General features: G+C 45.8%; 1 protein-coding gene across 1 annotated transcript in view; it reads left to right on the top strand.

Moving 5' to 3' along the window:
* Positions 1–24173, top strand: part of LOC147441495 (cytochrome c oxidase assembly protein COX11, mitochondrial-like) — a 48079-nt gene extending 23906 nt beyond the window's left edge. The window contains exons 6-7 of the mRNA XM_086483128.1: positions 23610–23690; positions 23775–24173. Of these exons, the coding sequence (XP_086339254.1) occupies positions 23610–23690; positions 23775–23897 (204 nt within the window). The 3' untranslated portion in view covers positions 23898–24173. The remainder of the gene's footprint in view (positions 1–23609; positions 23691–23774) is intronic.
* The last annotated feature ends 299 nt before the right edge of the window (positions 24174–24472 follow it).

Genomic DNA, 24472 nt, shown 5'->3' with positions numbered 1-24472 from the left:
TCTCTCTCCCCTTCGTGCAGTTATGTGATGCCCCACAAGAGGGCTCCTCATTTGACTGATGTACAACTATGTGGGTTCATGCTTTTGTGCTGAGGCAAGAGCCTCCTTGAGCAGGAACAGGGGTAGCTAGCTGCTACTCCAAAGCAGGCACTGGTGTGGGTCATAACCTCACCATACAGGTGCAAAATCAGCGCTGTGTATGCGCTGTAATTTTACTGTTTTTCAGCCATACGGACGCCAGAACCTTTGGGAATCGTGCCCCACTGGTAGAGGACAGTTAGGGGACTGTTTGGGGCTGAAAACAGGGCAAAAACCAGGAAATACAGCGTGCTGAATTTACTGTTTTTGGGCAGGAATCAGAGGGTATAGGCCAGTAGAAGCGAGTTCCAGCAGGGGAATTGGTTTCGCGCAAGTTTAGGGGCTGTTATGCTACCGAAATTTGGCCAAAACAGGCGGTATCTAGTGGGATACAGTCAAAGGATTCCCAGGACTCTTCTTTGTACTTTACCCTCCTAAAGAATAAAGAAATACCGAAAGGGGCGCCAATTTTGGGGCCTACAGGTTGTCGGCGTCTGCTCGGAGCATTCTAGCTTCCGAGCCGTGTGTGTGATTAAGTGTTAATTCCCGTTACAGGTCTCCTTTGCAAAGTGCTCTGTGTTTGTGTCTAAAGTAAAGAATTTCGGGTGAAAGCCAACGCCTACCGCCCTACGGGCCGGTTTCAGCGGGCAGGCGCTCATGCGTCCAGATGCTCTGAGTGGTGAGAGGCTTGCTCACGTATTTAAAGGTACAAGGGATGCCAAAAGCAGAGCTCCAAAAGCTGAAAATCAAAAGCCTAAAAGCTTTCTGCTTTTTTTTCACAATTTCTCTCTCTGGGATCAATCTGGAAGACGGGACATAGGAACTTCTGCTCGGGTGCACTGTGAAAAGCAACCGTCACACCGCAAATTTGAAAGACAAGGCAACCACCGAAATGGCTAAGGGAAAACATCTGCCAACATAAAACTGCACTGTAGCTCAAGCACACCATCCAAAACCGCAAGAAATGGAGGAATGAAAGACACCACGCGTGAAGATAATAACATGGAAGCCTCCTTGGAAAGAGAAGTATCCTTAAAAGTACGCTTTGAGGTAGCAAGTGACTCAACCCACGTCGGAATAGAGCAAAAACTAACACTGAAAGCTCAAAAGCGAAAGCTGAGAACTTCCCCAAAGATAGGAAGTCCCCCTCCTGCTTAATTCTGGGAAAAGAGAATAAGTACCACTAGAAAGAAATCTGAGACAACGTGGAGTAAAACTGCTTCCCGTGAAAATGAATAGCAAAGCCTCAATCTCATGAAACTCGAGACTCAAAGAGAATCACACCATCGGTAAATTCGTATTGCGAAGAATAGGATGACCTGAAAGGTAGTCACCTGAGGATCATGTTTGCCAAAGAAGGTGTCAGGGTCCAAAAAGACCTATCTACTCAAGCAAACTCAGTGAGATCAAACCAAATGTGCACCATATGTCTGCATTTGCCAAGATCAAACCAGTCGGTACAATCCAATACAATATGCCAAACTGCATACAGACTCGGAATAGCACATATACAGCCACTGTTGTAACTTGCTTCCTTAAAATCTTCATCAAAAAACTGTCCTTTGTACTCGTGCTGAAGAGAACATACCCACAACTGAACTGTGCAATCAACATCCAATACACAACATAACTCCAATACTCAAACGGAGAGTGAAGGAACCACTCGGGGAACTAGTCCATGAAGGACGCTCGGGCTGATTTGTAACATGCCAAAGAAGCTGGACAAAAAACTGCAAGGGAAGAACCTGCTACACTAGCTAGCCGTGGCCAAATCTGCACACCTGAAGAAGGGCAGCCCCCAAGGTTGGAGCTCTCCAAAGAGATGTATTGGAAGAGGTATCCAAATGTTGCTTACTGCGGGAGTAGGAACTAGATGTCCCCACTAACTGCCGACACTACGTGCAAACCTGTCATATAAAAGGATCTCGACAAATCTGTTGGCGATCATAAAGAAAAACTGCCCATAAAGGGTTGTAAACCTGTCTCAAAATTGGTGTAGACTAGCTGACAAGGATCGTATACTGTACCACAACTGATACTGACAAGCTCACAAGAGGGCAAGGAAGTGACCAAATCTGTAGGGCCACACTACTATTGGGGAAAGGAGATAACATGGAGAAAGGAATGGTCCACACTCCAACATAACCTCCTCGTACTGTTGTCATTGATGGCTAAGGGTCTGGCACTACATGCTCCACCTCTAAACCTCATCCAAGGAAGTCAGATGATGAAACAAGAAGTGGTTCTGGAGGTAGAAGTATCCCCGTCTGCCTGTCAAAGCCAACTCCAACACATGCACTGGAACATGTACTTGAACTGCTGCATACCGGATAAACAAGAGTCTATTGAATCCGGAGCTGGAACTTCCATCCTGAGATGGAAAATGAAAAATCATGAAACATCCTCTGTTTCAAGTTGGGAAGAAATCCCCCTCTGTCATCCATAATCCACAATCTAGAAGAAGAGTGCAACTGAATTATCAACCTGCTACCCAATGGATAGGAAGCTCCATCAACAATTCCAAGATAGACGTGCATTTACAAAAGGCAAAGCAAATCTACCAATCCATCTTCTCGAAGAAAACACAGCCATAGAAAGCTCCTCCAAGAAGGATGAAGAAGATCCTATTGCTGTCCAAACACTTCTCTTAAGAAGAAGCCGGAAATGGCTCCCCCTCTGGATCCAACAACTGCATGCTTGCTCTCCTTGCGGGAAAGCACCGTAACATGACTCCATCTGGGATAACTGAAGCAATTCAGCACTGCGACACATCCTAGCGTCTCCTTCGGGTTCCCCTCGGTTGAGAAAGGTCGGGGTAATCAAGGATAAAGGCGGGGAAGTCATAGACGAAGATCCAAGGCCTCCACATACCCAAAGCTGTGCCAAACTTGGAGAAAACCAGAAAAAAAAAAACAGCAAGCTTCTTCTCTCTCAATCATGTTGAAGACCGCACTAGATCAGCCATATCCGAGCACTCAGGTGGTCGTAACACCATAGAGCTCTGATACCATGTCAAAGGTGGCAGCGGAAGATGCAATGATGACAAGACCTTGCTCGTGATCCGGTGGGTACCTCGACTCCAATCTAGAACACCTGCAATGCCAAACACTTGAACAAGGCACACCTGTGGATAAGAGAGATCACATAGGTAGAATGAGACAGGACATCTGAGACTAAGAGAGAGAGAGAAAGAGAGAGAGATATATGGGAAAGGCTCTCCATGTTGATAACAATCTGCTCATACAAGTGACCAAGGGTGGTCCGACATAGAATTGACATGCTAATGGATAGATCCGAGGACACACACAACTGTGACTGCCTCCTGGCAAAGGAAGGATCAACAGTAAAGCCCGTCGAATGGGCTGCCCTGAGGAGGAAGGGGGAAGGGGAGAATCGCTGCCCATCACCCAGCAAAGGATCACCAACTGCTCCTTGGATCTGCTCCCATAGCGGTGCCAAACCTGCCTTGGCTGGTCTTGCAAGGCGATGTGAATGCTGGCCAAGAAAAACAATGGGAAGAGTTCCCAATGGCTGCAAAACACTGGCTGTGGGCAGAAGGCCAAAAACGTCAGGGAGGTGTAAACGTCGGGCTGCTAGGAGGAGAAAACGCCAAGCTGAAGGGGAGGTGAAAACACTGGGCTGTCTCCTGGTGAAAACGCTAGGCTGAAGGGGCTGCTGTCACCAGCGTGTGACTACTATCTATCCTTTTTGTTGATTTCTTTCTTATTATCTATTTACTTTCACTTTTTGGAAACACCCCTCGGGAAATCTAACTGCCCTGTATTGCATAGCTAGTGTGGAACTGTCCAGAGGGAGTCCAGGCCTGAGGGCAAGAGAGCACTAAGGTTGGACAAGGACTATGGTTAGCCAAGTGGGGTCATTGACTAGCCAAAGTGGAATCCTTTGCTACAGAGGCTACATTTCAGTTTTGGATGTGGCCGCAGTGTACAAAGAGGGTCGGATGACCTAGAAAGATACAATGGCAGCATCTCCTAAAATTTAGGGAACTGCTATTTTGGGACCTGAAAATGTGTTGGCGTCATTACCTCCGGAATGACAAAGTGAACATTTTCTTACTCTGCCGTGAAGTCAACTGGGCAACCGGTTGGGATATTTTTAGGCGGCAACCCCGAAACGGGAAAATGCTTGTAAAAGTGCCAAGTGGCACCTTCTGGTGCACTTGCCTTATGCAACAAGAAGTGGCGCTGAATTTGAAGAGGAGAGAGCCTCATTTTCAGATTTTGTCACAGGTTAAGAGCTATGGAGTGCTTGCTTTCCCTCTTATGCACAGTGCGGTGCCAGGAGTGATGCCCTGCACGCTACGCACTGCCCTCTCTCTCCCCTTTGGCAGTATGTTATGCCCCTCTAGTGGGCTCTTCATTTGACCAATGTACAGTTGTGTGGGTTCATGCACGATTGCCCAGGCAAGAGCCTCTTGCACAGGTACTGGATTAGCTAGCGGCTAATCCCCCCCGCAGGTACAGGTGAATTCGGAGAGGTTTCACGCCAGAAATCTCGTCCGATTCAAAGGGCAAGTAGCCCTACAGGTGCGGGAGCTCGAGGACTTGCTAGGGATGCGACCGGCACGCGAAACGGAGCCCGAAACAGTGAATTACAGCCTGCTGTGTATTTTTGCAGGTTTAGGGTTTTGGCCCTAAACGGACCCTAATACCCCCAGGAGGTTCGGGGACGCAAGGGGACCGCTGTACAGGCGATCTGGCGCATTTTCAGGGCTGAAAACAGAGAATTCAGCGTGCTGCAGATTCTCGCCAGGTTTTGCAAAGTGCCCGTATGCGTCGGGAAAGTCGGTCAATGCGTGGGAATACTGACCGTGAAGGGTTCTAGTACAGTTATGCTGCCGAAATCGGGCTGGAACAGTGGAAATTCAGCCGAGTTTGTGCGGGGCAGCTTGTAGGAACCACAGCGTTTATTCCCTCTTTTGAACAATAAAGAAATACCGAAAGGGGCGCCTAAGTTAGGGGCCAATCTGGTGTCCGTCTACTCATACAGGTGCAATCTAGCAGCCTGTATCCCTCTCCCCTTTGATGTGTCTTGAAAGTACAGGTAAAATAGACGACTAATAATGGGTGAAAGCTAAATCAAGGTTTAAAGTAAAGTCTACCGCCCTTTTTGGATTGAACAGGCCGGTTTCATGGTTCCATCGACGGGATTTGATCACTTTTTCCCATAGAAGTGAGCCTTGGTCAGTTTTTGGGCTTGAAGACACAGGGGATCATAGACCAGACACAGGGAATTGCAATTATGGCTGACAGACCAGATGATGTGACTGAAGAGGTTTCCTCTTCACAGGGTCAACAGACACATGAAGTGGGTGAGTCCTCAAGACCACCACAGACTGATGATGATATATTCAGGACCCAGTTGGTTACTGCTGTGGCTATGTTTACACAAGTAATGCAGAATCCGAGGTTTTTAGCCTTTCTGCAACCTCCTGTTCCGTCTCAGCAAGTTGGGTCACTGGATCATATTCAAAAGCCTGTTAAGGCTCGAGCACAGGTGATTCATACCGCACAGTCAATGGAAACACCTGTACACTTGACGGAGAACATGCAGTCTCCACAACGTATGCCTAAGGTGCAAGAACAGGTGGCTGAGATGCCAGTCTTTCAAGCTGTACCAATTCAGCCCGCCACCTTTCAACAGCCTATAGCTGGTTCTAATGGGCAGGGAAGCAACCTACAGGCTATGCAACAGGTCTTCCCACCACCTTCAGTACACCCTGGCTATTTTGGAGGTGGATCGGTATTTCAGAGCATGGCTGGTCATGCACCTGGAAATCAGTTTTATACGCCAGGAACAGTGTTTGCGGGTGCTCAAACGATGATGCCTAACCCCATGTACAGTGTCATGGGTATGCAACCAGGGTTTCAAAGCACTCAGGGACAATTTGGGATGCCACAAGCAAATTTTGGTATGGCTGGAATTACAAATCAGCAGCCAAATATGGCATTTCCAGGTCAAGTTAATAGCGGCCAAGGAACACAGATGAACCCTAATAGTGTTCCCATGTTTCAGTCACTTCCATATGACAATTTAACGCCGCTGGAGAGGCCAACTCCATACAAAGAAGGTGGCAAAGGTGTGTCATTCACGACCTTTACAGGGTTTGATGACAGGAAGAAGGCTCTTTCATTCCTCCAGCAGTTTGACAAGGCCTATGCAGGGGGAAACTTTACAGAGGCTTCAAAGGTCCGCAAGGCAGCCACTTTCTTGACAGGGAATGCGGGACAATGGTGGACAACTTTATTGCTTCAAGGGCAAGCTCCGTCCACATGGATTTACTTCAAGCAGATTTTTGCAGCAGCATGGTTATCTGATGATTTCGAAGCAGATGTCATGACAGAATGGCACCAGCTTAATGCTGCCACTTGCAGAAATCTGGATGATTACAATCGGAAGTTTTGGAAAGCTCTACTTCCAGTAACTTCCTATAGGTTTGTGCCATTGACAGAACAGATAGAAAAATACTGTTGTGGCCTACCCAAAGGATTGAGAAAATACTGCACGAAGACAAAAGTCACTACTTTGACGCAGCTCATCGAGGTAGCAAACACTGGCAATGGTTTGCTCAAGGGAGAAGATTGTGAATTTAACACTGGCGTCAAGGCAGGATCAGGCAAGAAAAATTCAGCCAAGAAGCACGTTCCCAATGAGGCTCCTAAAGGGACTCAGGAGTCGGCCAACGCAGGGAAAGACAAAGCTACGGCTGAATCAGAAAAAGGACCAGCAAAGAAATGGAAAAGACGTTTTCCTCGCAAGTCAGAAGAGCAAAAGAAGGTCCTGAGGACAGAGAACAAATGCTTTATATGTGAGCAGCCTGGCCACATTGCTTACAACTGTCCTACAAAGAAAAGGCCAGCTGATTCTGAAGACAAGGAGGACAGGAAGGGAAAGAAACCCATGGCTGGTCTAGTGCCAGATATGGTGGGCGACAAGCCAAATTCAGATGCAAGTGAGCTTTGCAGAGCATGGGGAAAGGTTAGGGATCAAACAGTGCTTATCTTCTTTGATCCAGGTGCCAAAGCCAACTTTATTTCCCCAGAATTGGCTTCAAAGTTGGGAATCAGACCTGAAGAGATGGGGTATACAGCAGAGGCAGGTTTGGCATGTCCTGGCCATACAGAGGCTGTGACACCCATCATTGGAAAGTTGCGTCTACATATCCAGTCCTATGTAGATGCTGAAGAATTTTACATCATGCCACTGGACGGATGTGATGTGTTGTTAGGTATTCCTTGGTTGTTTCGTGTACAGGGAATCATGGATGCCTACAACAAAAAGATCACTGTACAGAGCAGGGGAAAGACTCATATTCTGGATGTAAAGCTTAAAGGGGAGTCTATTCCTACTGTATCAGCTTCTGCTATTACTTCTGTAATGAAAAAGCATCTTTCTGCGTACTTGGTTTTTGCACGTGAAGTGTCAGATTGTGATGAATCAAATTTATCTGTGCTAGATAAAGAAAGGTCAATGTTTTTACAACAGTATAGTGACTGTTTTTCCGATTCATTACCGTCTCAATTACCGCCAGAGAGACCCGAGGACCATGCGATAGATTTGGTGCCAGGCTGTAGCCCACCAAATAAGCCTCCGTACAGGGTTAGTGCGGCTCAGCAGAAAGAGATAATGGGCCAAGTACAGGAGCTGTTAGAAAAAGGGCTGATTCAGCCCAGTTCATCTCCATTTTGTTCTCCAGTATTGTTGGTGCAAAAAAAAGGATGGCTCATGGCGTATGTGCATCGACTACCGTGCACTGAACAAGAATACCATCAAGAATAGGTTCCCTATACCTAGAATTGATGATATTATGGACAAATTAGAAGGAGCAGCTATGTTTAGCAGGATAGATCTAAAGAGTGGGTATCATCAGATCCGCATTAGATCAGAGGATGTGCACAAGACTGCTTTTAGAACAACGTTTGGCCTTTACGAATTTTTAGTGATGCCCTTTGGTCTCACAAATGCTCCTGCTACGTTTAATAGGATGATGGACAGAATTTTCCGTCCACACCAGCAGTTTGTTGGTACATTCTTTGATGACATGATAGTCTACTCAAAGAATGAAGAGGAGCATAGGCATCACTTGGCCATTGTGTTCAAAGAGCTACGCAGTCATAGGTTGCTCATCAATGCAAAGAAAAGTGAGTTTTTTCTGGAAGAGATTCACTTTCTGGGACACATTGTCTCAAAGGATGGTGTCAGAATGGATCCTGCAAAAGTTGAAGCGATCAAGTCATGGCCAAATTTGAAGACGGTGCATGATGTCCGAAGCTTCTTGGGACTATGCTCCTATTACAGAAGGTTTATCCGAAATTTCGCTGAGATTGCTTCACCTTTACATGCTCTTCAAAAGAAGGCAGTCACCTTTAGATGGACACAAAAAGAGATTTTAGCTTTTAATCTCTTAAAGGAAAAGATGACTTCGGATCCAGTCATTGTGTTGCCAGATCTTAGGAAGTCATTTGTGGTCCAGTGTGATGCCTGCGGTAGTAGCATTGGTGCTGTGCTAATGCAAGATGGCAGGGTAGTAGCCTATGAGAGCAGAATTTTGCAAGGGCCAGAGATGACCATGCAGGTCTATGAGAAAGAGTTACTGGCTGTGATTCATGCGCTCTTAAGTTGGAAACACTACCTGCTAGGTGCAGATTTCGTTGTCCAAACGGACCATCAGACCTTGTGATACTTCTTGACACAGACAAAGTTATCTGAAAAGCATATGCGATGGGCAAATATCTTGTCCATGTTCCATTTTCAGATTGTGCATGTGGAAGGCAAGAAGAACGTTGTGGCTGATGCCTTGTCAAGGAAGCCACAAATTTCAGCTGTGTCGATTCCTTATCATCATGAACTTGATGATATGAGAGAACAGTATGCAAATGATGAAGATTTTGCAAGGGTCTTCGAGCAACTAATGGATGGACAACGTCATGAACACTATCTTCTTAAAGACGGGTTCATGATGATGCATGGCAGATTGTGTGTCACAAAGCCATTGCGACGCAAAGTTATGGAAGAGAGTCATGTCCCACCGTATGCAGGGCATCGTGGTATCGATGCTACAGTTAAAGCGGTAGAGACATTCTTCTATTGGCCTACATTGAGAAGGGATGTGGATGCCTTTGTGCGAGAATGCCTAATATGCCAAAAGGTCAAGTTTGACAGGCAAAAGGCACCAGGGTTATTGCAACCACTACCTATTCCAGATAAACCACGGGAAAATATTGCTATGGATTTTATCTTTGATCTTCCGAAAATGCAGACAGGAAACGATGGTATTTGGACCATTATTTGCAGATTCAGCAAACAGGCTCATTTTATTCCTGTCAGGAAGAAGATAAAGCCAGATCAGATGGCACGCTTGTTTATGAGCAATATTTTCAAGTATCATGGCATGCCACAGTCGATTATTAGCGACCGTGATCCACGCATGACTAGTTTGTTCTGGAAAGGCTTGTTTGAGAATATGGGTACCACGCTCAAATTCTCTTCGTCATTTCATCCTCAAACAGATGGGCAGTCAGAAGAGGCAAATTCTACTGTCCTAGATCTGCTGAAGTGCTATGTGTCAGAGCATAAAGGAAAGTGGGAGCAGTATTTGCCATTGGTGGAGTATGCATACAATAATACAGTGCATTCATCAACTGGCAAGGCACCTTTTGAGATAGTTGAAGGTGGCAAGAAAGTTCCTCCCATACTGCATAAAGGACAAGATATTTGAAGCAGATAAGTATGTTCAGGACATGGATGAAATGTACAAGAAGGTCAAAGTGGCCTTAGAAAGGACTCAGGCAAAGCAAAAGAAAGCAGCTGATCGTCACCGTCGTGAAGTGGTATATTCACTTGGTGATTGGGTGCTTTTACGCTTTGAAAAGGCAAGGTTAAAGAAGATGAAGGGCAAGGAAAGAGTGTTTCCAAAGCTCAGCATGCGTTACTATGGGCCTTTTCAAGTGTGCGACATAATCAGTGATGTTGCATATAGGCTGAAATTGCTTGACAGTTGGAAGATTCACAATGCGTTTCATGTGAGTCTTCTCAGACCCTATGTGGGTGATGTGCCAGAAGATATGCCAGCTGAAGATCAGCCGGAAGTCGAGGAACTTGACGAGATCTTGGTCCCTGAACAGATTTTGGCACACAAAGAAAGGAAAGTGAAAGGCAAGGTTGCTAGGCGTTACTTGGTAAAGTTCAGAAACTATCCACCAATGGATGCTAAGTGGATGGAAGAAGGTGAACTTGCAGAGTCACCAACTGTGTTATCACTTTACTTGGAAGCCTTCGCTTTGCAACCTACCTTGACCCCTTGAGTTTCAAAGCTACATGGATTGTCAGTATGACAATGGCTTTTGAAACAAATGATGTACATGGTATTTAAAGTGAGCTCAAATCAAATACCTGTTACATGAATGTTAGAGCTGTACAGATTGTCAGTTTGGCAATTGCTCTTATGGAATGTCCAAAAGTTTGGTTAGTGCTATAGAAGTGAGTATTTCTTGTCAGTCTGTCAAGGATACAGTGATTGCTTCTATTAAAGAGTACATGTGTAACTGCATTCTTAAACTGTCGGTTTGGGTATGCTCGAAAGTGTTACGGGATCCAACGTGTACTATAAGACAGTGGCAAAATGTGCAGCTACCATTTTGTCATTGGAAAGTTAGTGACTCAAAACAATGGCAGAGTGCGAAGCTACCACTATGTCATTGGGACAGGGTTCACACGCAGGCAATACATGAGTCGACGAGGTGTTGAATACACCAGGGTTGACAATGAGCATGTATGTGTCGTATATGTGTCGACAGGTGTTGAATACATCAGTGTTGACAGTAAGCATGGACGACATAGATGCAAACGAGGACGTTTGAGATTTCAAGAGGGGGGTATGTCACCAGCGTGTGACTACTATCTATCCTTTTTGTTGATTTCTTTCTTATTATCTATTTACTTTCACTTTTTGGAAACACCCCTCGGGAAATCTAACTGCCCTGTATTGCATAGCTAGTGTGGAACTGTCCAGAGGGAGTCCAGGCCTGAGGGCAAGAGAGCACTAAGGTTGGACAAGGACTATGGTTAGCCAAGTGGGGTCATTGACTAGCCAAAGTGGAATCCTTTGCTACAGAGGCTACATTTCAGTTTTGGATGTGGCCGCAGTGTACAAAGAGGGTCGGATGACCTAGAAAGATACAATGGCAGCATCTCCTAAAATTTAGGGAACTGCTATTTTGGGACCTGAAAATGTGTTGGCGTCATTACCTCCGGAATGACAAAGTGAACATTTTCTTACTCTGCCGTGAAGTCAACTGGGCAACCGGTTGGGATATTTTTAGGCGGCAACCCCGAAACGGGAAAATGCTTGTAAAAGTGCCAAGTGGCACCTTCTGGTGCACTTGCCTTATGCAACAAGAAGTGGCGCTGAATTTGAAGAGGAGAGAGCCTCATTTTCAGATTTTGTCACAGGTTAAGAGCTATGGAGTGCTTGCTTTCCCTCTTATGCACAGTGCGGTGCCAGGAGTGATGCCCTGCACGCTACGCACTGCCCTCTCTCTCCCCTTTGGCAGTATGTTATGCCCCTCTAGTGGGCTCTTCATTTGACCAATGTACAGTTGTGTGGGTTCATGCGCGATTGCCCAGGCAAGAGCCTCTTGCACAGGTACTGGATTAGCTAGCGGCTAATCCCCCCCGCAGGTACAGGTGAATTCGGAGAGGTTTCACGCCAGAAATCTCGTCCGATTCAAAGGGCAAGTAGCCCTACAGGTGCGGGAGCTCGAGGACTTGCTAGGGATGCGACCGGCACGCGAAACGGAGCCCGAAACAGTGAATTACAGCCTGCTGTGTATTTTTGCAGGTTTAGGGTTTTGGCCCTAAACGGACCCTAATACCCCCAGGAGGTTCGGGGACGCAAGGGGACCGCTGTACAGGCGATCTGGCGCATTTTCAGGGCTGAAAACAGAGAATTCAGCGTGCTGCAGATTCTCGCCAGGTTTTGCAAAGTGCCCGTATGCGTCGGGAAAGTCGGTCAATGCGTGGGAATACTGACCGTGAAGGGTTCTAGTACAGTTATGCTGCCGAAATCGGGCTGGAACAGTGGAAATTCAGCCGAGTTTGTGCGGGGCAGCTTGTAGGAACCACAGCGTTTATTCCCTCTTTTGAACAATAAAGAAATACCGAAAGGGGCGCCTAAGTTAGGGGCCAATCTGGTGTCCGTCTACTCATACAGGTGCAATCTAGCAGCCTGTATCCCTCTCCCCTTTGATGTGTCTTGAAAGTACAGGTAAAATAGACGACTAATAATGGGTGAAAGCTAAATCAAGGTTTAAAGTAAAGTCTACCGCCCTTTTTGGATTGAACAGGCCGGTTTCAGCTGCCCACTTGCCCTTGGGTTGCACTTCACACACTACAAGTGACTCCCCCCTGCTCCCTATATAGGGTCATCCACAAACTGACCGACCCAGCCCTCAGTCCTCACGACTTGGTAAATATGGGAAAATAGGGGGAAGATGCAGATGGGAGACAGAGGGAAAAATAGGGGGAGCCTGGGATAAAATATCCCAGGCCTCCAGGAGCCTATGTGACCATTGAACAAAGACAAAACCCGAGCTAAACATGGCTAGACATGACCTGACATGAGAGAACAACCTCACACTGGCCGGGCACAGCCACAAAACAACCCTCACTCCCTAATCTGCTCTCGGGAGATATCGGACAGGAATATGAACTCTAACACGATGGGGTTGGGGTCTAGGGGAATGATGATCGTGGTGTTAGGGAATAAAGGCCTAAGTGCCTTGTACTTACTAACTTATAAGTTAAAAGACTTATAAGTGAGGGGGCCCAAGTGTGAATGGCCCCCTAGTCACTTACTCATATACTCAAAGGTGAAGCCCAAATAAAACACAGCGTGGCTTTTCCCAAAAATTCTACGAGCTCTCTCTCTCTCTCTCTCTCTCTCTCTCACGTTTTCCCTGCGCAAGCTTCATCTGCGTCACTCTCCCCTTCTCCTTCACTCTCATTGCATAGGACAGCAAGTGGGCTCTCTCTCCTGCTCCCCCACACATGGTATCAGAGCTTTAGGGTTTCCAAGAGAGCCATCTTCGCAACACAGATCAGAATTCTGTTTTTGCTCGCTGCGGGAAGGATATTCAACCGTTTTCGATCAACTCTGTCGCGAAGGGATCCTCTCACCGTGTAGAATCGACCTCCGGTGACAGTTTCCCCAAAATTAGGGTTTCAAAAACTGGCGAACAGCAGCCTATTTCTACTGAAATTGACCAATTTCGGGGTCAATTTGATGCAATTTCACTAGGGCAAGTCTCACAGGTCAATCTTACAGGTGTTTCCACCAACGAGGTTCTGAAAATTCAGCAAAACAGGTGTTTACAGGTCTGATTTTTGCCCTAAAACAGGGAATTTCAGCAAGCAAATGATGTATACACCTTGTGGAAACCTTTGGTAAGGGTTTGGCAGTGAATGTACGCTGTTTTGGGGTGATTTCGCGTGAAATTTGCTCGCTGTTTTTCTGTAACAGCAAGCTGTTTCTTGCCCGATTGCGCACATTTGGGCGTGTTTAGGTCGGCAAAACAGGGTTTCAGTGTTTGCAATCACTCAGAATGGCTTCTAGCAGTGAAAGTGGCTTTGTTGCACATTCGCAAGCTTGAAGGTGCCCATAACTTTGCTATATGGAAGAAGCAATGTTATAATGTGATGTTGCAGAAGAAACAGGCGAAACCTATTAAGTTACAGGGTGTGAAACCGGTTGATATGGAATGGGAAGAAGTGGACGAGTTGGCTCGCTCCACGATCATGCTTTCGGTGTCTGACAATTTACTCTTCAATGTAGAGAATGAGCAGACAGCATGGGGCATGTGGAAGCGTTTAGACGAGTTGTATGCACAGCAGAGTGCTGCCAGTAAAGTGTATTGGCTTAAGAAGCTTATGGATCTCCGCATGAAGGAGGGCACGCACATGTCAGTGCACCTCAATGAATTCAATTCTATTTTCAGCCAACTGACAGAGCCGAAATTCACGATTGATGAGGAGTTCAAAGCTACTTTTCTGCTATGCACATTGCCCGAGAGTTGGGATGTATTCCCGACAGCTCTTAGTAACTCAAGTGCGTCACTTAAGTATGCAGATGTAGAGAGTTCTCTCTTGATGGAAGAGATGAACAGGAAGAACACCACAGGTGGGTCTTCTAATGCATTGCACTTGAGGGGCAGGTCTCAACAGAGGGAGAAATCTGACAGTAAGGACAGGGCACGCAGCAAATCTCGTAGGAAAGATGTTGTGTGTCATCATTGTGGAAAGAAAGGGCATTATAAACGGGAATGCTATGAGTGGAAGAAAGAGAAGAACAAGGGTGCTGAAACTGATGCAAAGGACAAGGGAAATGCCAAGAAGAGCACTGTGTTGATTGAGGAAATCAATGTTGCTAGTAGTTGTGACAGTGACAGCAGCACTGATGTACTCAATGCCTCTTCTGTGGATGCACATACCCTTGCTATGGGTTCTGATGTGGACATGCATACTTGGATTCTTGATTCAGGTGCCTCCTTTCATGTAACACCTCATAGGGATTGGTTTACACAGTACTCAGGTGAGGTGCATGGCACTGTTTATTTGGGAGACAACTATGCATGTGACATTGCAGGTATTGGCAGTGTCCAGTTTTCCTTTGCTGATGGTATGACTTTTGTTTTGCACAAAGTGCGCCATGTGCCACAACTCAAGAAGAGTTTGATTAGTACAGGGCAGCTAGATGATGCAGGCTATCACACCACTTTTGGTGATAGCAAGTGGAAAATTTGTAAAGGGGCCCGGATTGTAGCCAAGGGTTGTAAATCGGACACTTTGTATCCTTTGCATGTATCTAGTGTGCGTGACCATGTTGTCGCCGTAACCGAGCAGCCAAGTGTTTCTTTGTGGCATGGCCGGTTGGGACACATGAGTAAGAGAGGAATGGAAACTCTGTCTCGTTGTGGTTATTTGCCGTGTTTGAGGTATGCTGATTTTTCTCATTGTGAGCACTGTATTTATGGTAAGCACAGTCAAACACCGCACAAAAGGTCTCTTTCTTTGAAGTCTGACAGATTAGACTTAGTGCATTCCGATGTATGTGAAATGCCACAGTTGTCCTTAGGGGGAAAGAAATATTTTGTCTCGTTTATCGATGATACTACACGTAAAGTGTGGGTGTATCCAATACGTGCTAAAAGCGATGTTTTGGATACTTTCAAGAAGTTTCTTGCGTTTGTTGAGAATCAAACTGACAAGAAGCTTAGGTCTTTGCGCTCAGACAATGGGGGGGAGTATGTATCAAAAGCATTTATTGACTTTTGTGCTACTAAAGGTATTAAAAGAGAGCTCACGGCTCCTTTTAATCCCTCTCAGAATGGAGTTGCAGAGAGATTGAACCGGACTATCCAAGAGAAAGTTCAGAGTATGCTGTCACATGCTGCATTACCTCATGGTTTTTGGGCAGAAGCTGTGCAAACAGCTATTCACTTGATTAATCGCTCACCTAGCAAGGCTTTGGGTGGAAAGGTGCCTGAGGAGGTGTGGTCTGGCAAGCCACCCTCATATGCACATTTAAGAGTGTTTGGTTGTGAGGCCTATGTTCACATCCGGAGTGAACTGCGCACCAAACTAGAACCAAAGTCTCATAAATGCATTTTCCTAGGATATGGTGAGGATGGTGAAATGGGGTATAGATTATGGGATCCCGCATTACGGAAAATCATACGCAGCAATGATGTCATCTTCAATGAGAATTGCATGCACAAACAGCCCACAAAGGTCGAGGAAGTGCGCCGGGTTGTTTTTCGTGAAGATGTTACATATGGACAGCCAAGAAGGCCCAATGTTCAGCAGCCTTTACATGCTGAAAATGGTGCTGAAAATCAGCCATTAGCTGCTGAAAATCAGCCCCAACAAGTTGCCATTGATGCACCACAGGTAGGGGAACAGGTTGATGCTCCTAGACCGCCCGTTGTTGCGATGCAACCGGCTGAACAGCCTGTTTTTTTTGATGGTTTACAGGCTGAAAATCCACCTGTTATGGATCATTGGGTGCGTAGGTCTACTCGGGTGACAAGGCCCCCCGATAGATATGAACCGTCTTTGGACTATGTCATGCTTACTGATTGTGGTGAGCCGTCTTGCTATAAAGAGGCTATGCAACGGGAAGACAGTAAGAAATGGTTCAAAGCAATGGTTTCGGAAATGCAGTCTTTGGAGAAAAACCATACATGGGACTTGGTTGATTTGCCTAAAGGGCATAAGGCTCTGCCATGTAAATGGGTTTACAAGACCAAGGTCACATTTGATACTTCTTCTAAGTACAAGGCACGTTTGGTTGCTAAAGGGTACAAGCAAAAGCATGGTGTTGATTTTGATGAGATTTTTTCTCCTGTTGTAAAGCTTGCCACATTACGTCTTGTTTTAGGCCTGGTTGCTTCTGAAGATATGGAGTTAAAGCAAATGGATGTCAAAACAGCGTTTTTGCATGGCGATTTGCTTGAGATGATCTATATGATGCAGCCAGAAGGTTTTGTGTCAAAGGGGCAAGAGAAGAAAGTATGTAGACTCTTGAAGAGCTTGTATGGTTTGAAACAGTCTCCCCGTGCATGGTATCACAAGTTTGATACATTCATGAGGTCTCAAGGATACAAAAGAAGTAATTCTGATCGCTGTTTGTATATCAAAACGGCAAGTGATGGATCTCTTCTATTGCTGATTTTGTATGTTGATGACATGCTTATTGGGGGTAAAAATGTCACGGAGCTGGATGCATTACATCAAAGCTTAAAGAATCGCTTTGACATGAAGGATCTTGGTGATGCTAATCATATTTTGGGCATGCGTATCTCTCGAGATAGACCCAACAGGCGTCTGTATCTATCTCAACGAGATTATGTTAATAAGGTGCTACATCGTTTTCATATGGATGGGGGAAAGGCACTTAGTACTCCGCTGCCTCCATATGTAAAACTGATTGCACATGACTGCCCAAACACAGATGATATGCGGGCTGAAATGGCCAAGATTCCTTATGCATCAGCCGTTGGCAGTTTGATGTATGCTATGGTTGCTACACGTCCGGACATTGCATTTGCGGTGGGAGTGGTAAGCAGGTACATGAGCAATCCTGGCAAAAAGCATTGGGAAGCAGTGAAGTGTATCTTGAGATACTTGAAAGGCACTAAAGACTTGTGCATTTGTTTTGGGAAGAGTGAGACATCTGTGCATGGCTTTACAGATGCAGATTTTGGTGGACATCCAGATTGCAGGAAGTCTACCTCTGGATATGTGTTTACATTCACAGGAGGTGCAGTTTCTTGGATTTCTAGACTGCAAAAATGTGTTGCTTTGTCTACCACTGAGGCTGAGTATGTGGCTGCCACTGAGGCATGCAAAGAAGCCTTGTGGCTCATGCGTTTGGTAGAAGAGCTTGGCATTAAGTCACCGGTTCCTGTGCTACATTGTGATAGTCAGAGTGCTATTATGCTTGCAAGGAATCCTGTTTTTCATGCCAAGACAAAGCACATAGAGGTGAAGTATCATTTTATCAGGAGTGTGCTTGATGACAAGAGCATTACACTTGTCAAGGTGCACACAGATGACAACCCTGCAGATCTTTTGACCAAGAGTCTTCCAGCAGAGCGGTTTGCATATTGCCGACAGATGATGGGTGTTGGATGAGTAAGTGCATGATCAGCTGATGTATTATAGTTAGTTGATTCTTTGATCTCCCAAGGTACATTGCCTTTAGGTGGGAGGTTGTTAGGGAATAAAGGCCTAAGTGCCTTGTACTTACTAACTTATAAGTTAAAAGACTTATAAGTGAGGGGGCCCAAGTGTGAATGGCCCCCTAGTCACTTACTCATATACTCAAAGGTGAAGCCCAAATAAAACACAGCGTGGCTTTTCCCAAAAATTCTACGAGCTCTCTCTCTCTCTCTCTCTCTCTCTCTCTCTCTCTCTCTCTCTCTCACGTTTTCCCTGCGCAAGCTTCATCTGCGCCACTCTCCCCTTCTCCTTCACTCTCATTGCATAGGACAGCAAGTGGGCTCTCTCTCTTGCTCCCCCACACGTGGGCAAGCACAAAATTGACCATGAGAAATCGTTCACTATACCTGCTAAGAATACCCGAGTTCCTTGATGTGGGGTTGACATAGACGACCGCTGCTTGGGGTCTTGGACGTAGCTCCCTGTTTTCCTAGACGTGAGAGATGAGAGGGAGGATGGGAATACCCCTCTCGCCTTGAATGAGGTCGGATTGCGGCACATTATCTTTGATGAGAAACGTGAGCTTTTCCCAATCAATAATGGTCTTGAACCTGCGAAACCACGTAATGCCCAAAATGATGTCACATCCTGCAAGTTTAGAGACTACAGAACGATGTGTTAGGTGCAGCGGAATGAATGTTGTATTTTCTCAAGATTAGTGATCTTTATTGCTCAAGGTTCCTTTTAGTTCTTAGGGAAAGAGAGAGCTTTCCGTCTGTAGAGTGCTGTGGTCATGAACAAAGTGAGTGGATTGTGCGTGCAAGTGAATGAGACTAAGAGAAGGAGAGAGAAGAGATACGACACCCGAGAGGTTGTAAAACCCTCCTCCAAAGGCCCCACTCTCGTCCGCGAGAGTGGTCTATTCTTTGATTGCACAAAGGTGTACAATGCGTATGCAATGGACTATGCAACTTGGTCTATGCCGATGACGATGACGACGACGACGACGACGACGACGATGGCTGAAATCTGAGATCTTCTAATCGCTGAATTTCGGGACTGTTTCGGTGGCTGAAAATGACTGTTTTGGCTGCGTTTTCTTGGCTGAAAAATGAGGTTTCTTAGGGCTGAAAACTGATGGTCTTTACGGGCTGAATCTGCTACACTTTAGGTGAATGATGCCGGTCTTAAATTGCTGCTGAAATCCAAAAACGCCAGGGGCTGAAATTGGTCCTTCTGTCGCCGGGGTTCTGCAAATGCAATGTCGCCGGGGTTCTGCAAATGCAAAAACGCTAGGCTGATCTGCTGTGTCGTGATGACGCCGGGGCTGATTTGCTGTGCACAAATCGTCAAGGCTGATCTGATGCAAAAACGCTAGGTCTTCTGTGGAGAAAACGCCAGAGTAGTCGCGGGGGTTGGTCTTGCTGAGAAGTTGCCTGTTGAGCAAGGTGCTCCTGCTGCCTCTTCTGCCAGAAAGTGCTAACTTGGGTTTGCTTATATATTAACTTAGCAAAATTGCCCTACTTACTTTTGTTGGAAAGTCACTTAAAAATAATAAGTGAAAATCCCAATAAATAGGAAAATAGGCTAAATGCACTGGAAAATTCCCCTAACTGATGCTAATGGATTCTGATGGGAATTCCGATGATCATGCTGTGTGCAACCGGAGGATATGCATCTATGCTAAGTGATTGGGCATGCACGGTCTACGAATAGACTCACAAAAGTGCCAGATCACTTCTAATCTAGACTTGATTGAACTGACTGAACCTTGCTGTGGTGTAGCTTGTCCACGGACACATAGGGTTGGGATGTGTCACGTGACACGATGAGTGATTGGGTTTGTTGAATGATCAACTTGACATTATCACATTCTTGAAAGATTGAAGCGTCCATGTCTTTGAAAACCCTTGCACCGGGAGGGTGGGGATAGGAGAAGTTTCAAGACATGCACGTTTCACAAGAGATTCACTTATGACATCATGAGAACTTCCAGAATTAAATAACACAACAACCCTTTGACCATTAACATGTCCATAAGATTTTATGAGTTCATCCTCTTCGAAAGTCCCTGCCTGCTTAGCTTCTTGCTCTACCACACTCATAGCATTCACTTGAGGGGTAGAGTCAGAAGTTGACGGAATAGAGGTTTCCTTTTGAGATTCTTTCTTAGGACACTCCTTTTTTCATGTGACCTATGACTGAACAATGGAAGCACCTAGTTTCCTTTGCATACAATGCTTGTTCTTCTCTACTTGATTGACCACCTAAAACTCCTTGAGCAATCTTTTCATCAGGTGTGAGTTGAGGCTTATCAGATTTTACTTTAGCCTTATCCTTAGCTTTATCTCCCTTAGATTGAGATTGAGATGGAGAATTAGATCGAGAAGAAGAATTAGATTGAGAAGAAGAATTGGAAGAGTTTTTTTTTTATTGTTACCATTCCCATTAGAATTCTTGTCCTTGTCCTTAGATGAGTCATGAGTGGAAGAATTACCATTACCGTTGGCGGTCTTGAGCTTATTCTTGTTGTGCTTCATCTCTTGGAGTTGAGCCAAGGGTATCACCTCTTGCAATGTCTTTGGATCACTGGCTTCCACGTCAAACTTGATAAAGTGGTCCAATCCAAAGAGAGAAGCCTCCAACCGATTTTCTCAATTGCCCACGTAACTGTGACATACGGTTAGCATTCGACATCACAGGTTTACCTTGTTGAGACAGCCCGAAAGTCCTCTTTTAATCACTTTAGGTATTGTGGAGGTATGAAGCGAGTCTTGAGATCCTCCTCGAACTCCTCCTAACTAAGCTGGAGAGAGGAGGAGAGACTCGGCATAGGCCGCCTTGTGGGCCTCCTCTTTCTCCATCCACTCATCCTTCTAAGTGATAGCATCACTTATGAGATGCATTGAAGCCAAGAGAACTTTGTTATTATGATACTTTTTCACAACCGCAAAATAGGATGTAAGTTGATGCAACCAAGAATAGCATCCATATTACCATCATACTTATTGAACGTGATCTTCTTGGGAATTGGTTCATTGGTCGGCCATGTAGCATTGGTCGCCTTCGCGATGGTCTTGGCAAGCTTTTCATAATCGGCCTCCGAAGAAGTGATATTGGATCGCACTGCCAAAGCGGTGATGAGATCATGCATGGTTTGCCTTTCGTGCCTTGGGGCCTCGGCATCTGCCTCGCACTCCCATCTACGAGTCTTGGCTTTGGCCACCAATCGATGTGTCTCTCTTGTTGCCTATTCACACTCTCTTGTTGATGTAACTTCTCTTGCCGCATCATCATCATCGTCTGCATCATAGCATCCATGGGATTTGGTGGCAAAGAGGAAGGGGTAGGGGGAGGGCTCTTGGGAGGATTGCAGGTGGAACTTGCTTGCCTTCTTGATTGGTGGAGGTCTCCATACTGCTACAAGTCTTGACCATGCAAGGCTTTCTCCTCTTGGTTCAAGGAAGTTCGCAAACTAACCTTCGGGAGACTATCTACCCCCTCGTCGACGCACCCCGCATGCAACACCCAGTATACAATTGGTTGCTATTTTTCGTCAAGGCGCACGGTCCTACACACAACGGTAGGCCTGCTGTTCTAAGAGAGGGAGGAGTATCCACCGAATGGTTGCCAACACAACCAAAAACACGAGAAAAAACTTTTTGGGGATTAGCAGATTAGTGCAAAATCTTCAAAGCCCTGCGGAATTGAAATGGTGAAGATCTAGGTTTTACACTTCCAAAAATCCTTTCCTTTCCTTCCTTGCGTTAGTGATTCCTTTTAGCTTGAATGATGGTTCGTTTTACCTTTCCTTGAAGAGAGGGGATTAAAGAATGCAGTAGAGATGTGTAGAGGGAGAGAGAAGGGGAGAGAAGAGGAGAGCGACACCCGATGGGGTCCCAACCAACCCTCTCAAGGGCCCCCCACTCCGTTGCCAATGTGGTATTTGCTTTCGATTGCGTAAATGGAATATACACACATGCAATACCTCAAGTCCAGACTCTACTGACTTAAATGATGATTGTGGCCACGGTAGCTCCTCAAGATGAGGCACCTCCAGGGCTGATTTGATGCACCTTTGGATCCGTCTCGATGCAGGATTGTGGACGGCCACCAAGGGGAACATTTGGGGGCCGGGGCTGAATTGTGCTCCCGATGTGAGAGGAATGAAGGGCTGAAAACGCAGATCTCGACGATGCTGATGATGGACAACAATGGAGCACTCGATGGTGGCAAGGGAATGGCCGAGGGAAGGCTCAATGGGTTGCCGAAGTACCGGACCGCATCTGGGGCGGTTGGCGTCAGCAGATCTTGCACTTTCCGCGAGGGAAAGGGCTGAAAAGCTGAAAACGCTGGCTGATTTGCAGGCTGAATGCAGTGCTAGGGCTGAGAATGGAAAACTCTGGCTGATCTTGGCGAAACGCTGGGCTGAATCTGTCTTCTCCCAAGATGCCAAGCTCTCTAAGGTTCCAACGCTTCCTCAATCTGCCACAAACAATAGCCTACCTCCCTTTTTAGATAAGAATATTCACTTATTTATGTGCTAGGGGTTACATAGGGCAAAATGTCCTCGAGACCCAACAAGCGAATCAATAAATTGATTCATTAATAAGTTAGGTCAAGGGGTGTAAGTCAGGTGAAACTGTTGCGCATCTACCCACCCTAGAGACCGATCGATGCGGGGAATGGCTCGTTGGATTCCTCTAACCTAGAACTACATGCACTTCATGCTAGATGCCCACGGTAATGTAATAACATTTGTCAGAACGCGTGTACAACCATTTATGCAAGAGGGTTCATAAATTGGAAAACCTAATCTAATGGACTTGTCCGGACATGCAGGTCCTGCGAACAGGCTCACAAAATTGCTGGTACTAATCCTCCTAGGATTCTAAACACTCGATGTCGATGAAGCATGTCCATGTGGCACACCGGGCCATGTGCACGTGACAATCATCCTAGCGGTTATGGATATGGAAGGGGAGATCAATCTAGGGGAGTGGCAGTGGCCTTCTGCATTGCATGCTCGGGATAACATGTATTTTTTAAAGTATACAATCGGGATTGGACGAGCTTGGAGTCCTTGTACATGTGTTTTGGTTGGTACGACTCCTTGAGGACAGGCTGAGGATGCTCAAGGACCCACAGTACTCAGAAATACAGACTTGCCTTTTCTGGAAAAAAAGAAAAAAGCAGGCAAGGACAGAGGGGCGCCAACAAAAGGGAGACAGGGAGAGAGTGATAGCCACCCCCATAATGCAAGCAATACATTAGTGCAAACTTCGAAGTTGTGTAGCTTTATAGACCATAACCACATGGAATGGGTAGCATGGTTCTGGAAATGTGGAACGGGCAAGAATAGGGAATGGGATTAAAAAAATGCCCCCGGGGGCGTGGGGAGTGCCTAATGATTTGGCTCACAACTATCCAAACAAGAAGTAGAGAAGCTCCTCAAATTGCACATGTGCCTACCATGTTTGTCTTAAGAGTGCACACGTGTGTGTGTAGAGATGGTGGGCAAGTTGTGCAATTCTGCAAAAGGCTTCTCAGATGTGAAAGAAACCTACTATTCATTTAAGTGGCCCAGTCTCCTCCTCAGCAGTCAGATTGTTTTCACTTGAATGGTAACCTGGAGAAGTTTGATAAAGAACTTCTCTATCTGAAGAAGTGGTTGTGTGGGATGGTTTACCCTCCCTTTCAATGGCAGGGGTTTATTAAAATTATGTTGGTTCTTGATTTTGTGTTTTGCAGTACTGAGAAGTAAACTTGATTTGAGTTCATTTTATTCCCAGGCTGCTCCCTATTTCAACAAAATTCAATGCTTTTGTTTTGAGGAGCAGAGGCTCCTACCGGGGGAGAAAATCGACATGCCTGTAAGTTCTATGATGAAGCTCTGTGATGTCATCGTACATTTGGTCTTGGCACAGACGTTGATTATTTCTTGTTGGCATACTCAGGTGTTTTTCTACATTGATCCAGAGTTTGCAACAGATCCGAAGATGGACAACATAAACAATTTGATTTTGTCTTACACATTCTTCAAGGTTGAGGAGGATGAGGAGTCGAGCGTCAAGGATTAGTTTTGTCACGCTTTCTCCTTTCAGAATGTTACAACGTGCGCGAGGGTTTTGATTAATCCTCCAGTTTTCTGAAGCATTTCATGGGTGCTGGAGAAGGTGCAGGATAAAGCTCCTTAGCCTTCATTAAAAAGGGATAGCTTGTATAGTGCAATAGTGGAGGAGCTTCATAAGTTGGTGCAAACATATTCCATCGCCCTTTGTATAGCTGGACGGGTTCACTGTTTTCCTCAAAACTGGATGCACTCGTTTTCGTTTTTAAAATTTTTTGTTACGAGATTTACAAGGTTAGTTGTTTGAGATAATGTATGTTTTTGATTGCCATGTAGTCGCAACTACTCACTTCTCTTTCACATACCAGTGTACTTCTGGAGATTGGTCTTGTGGAGGAGAGTGCATCCTGTTGGCACGGTTCTGGTTATGAGCAACCCAGAACATTATCCTTTTTTTGGCACAACCAAGCTCTTCTTGAATGCCCTGCTAGCAGCTTTGGCTTCCACTTTTGCGCTCCTCTCCTACTCTGCACTAGCAAAAAACGTATTTGAAGAGAATAGGGAAGTGGGAATGCACAGCCAAAA

This window comes from Adiantum capillus-veneris, chromosome 15 (assembly GCF_014529385.1).
Source record: "Adiantum capillus-veneris isolate H3 chromosome 15, ASM1452938v2, whole genome shotgun sequence".
Lineage (NCBI taxonomy): Eukaryota > Viridiplantae > Streptophyta > Polypodiopsida > Polypodiales > Pteridaceae > Adiantum > Adiantum capillus-veneris.
The sequence above is the reverse complement of the archived record's forward strand: the minus strand, read 5'-3'. Positions and strand labels throughout refer to the sequence as shown.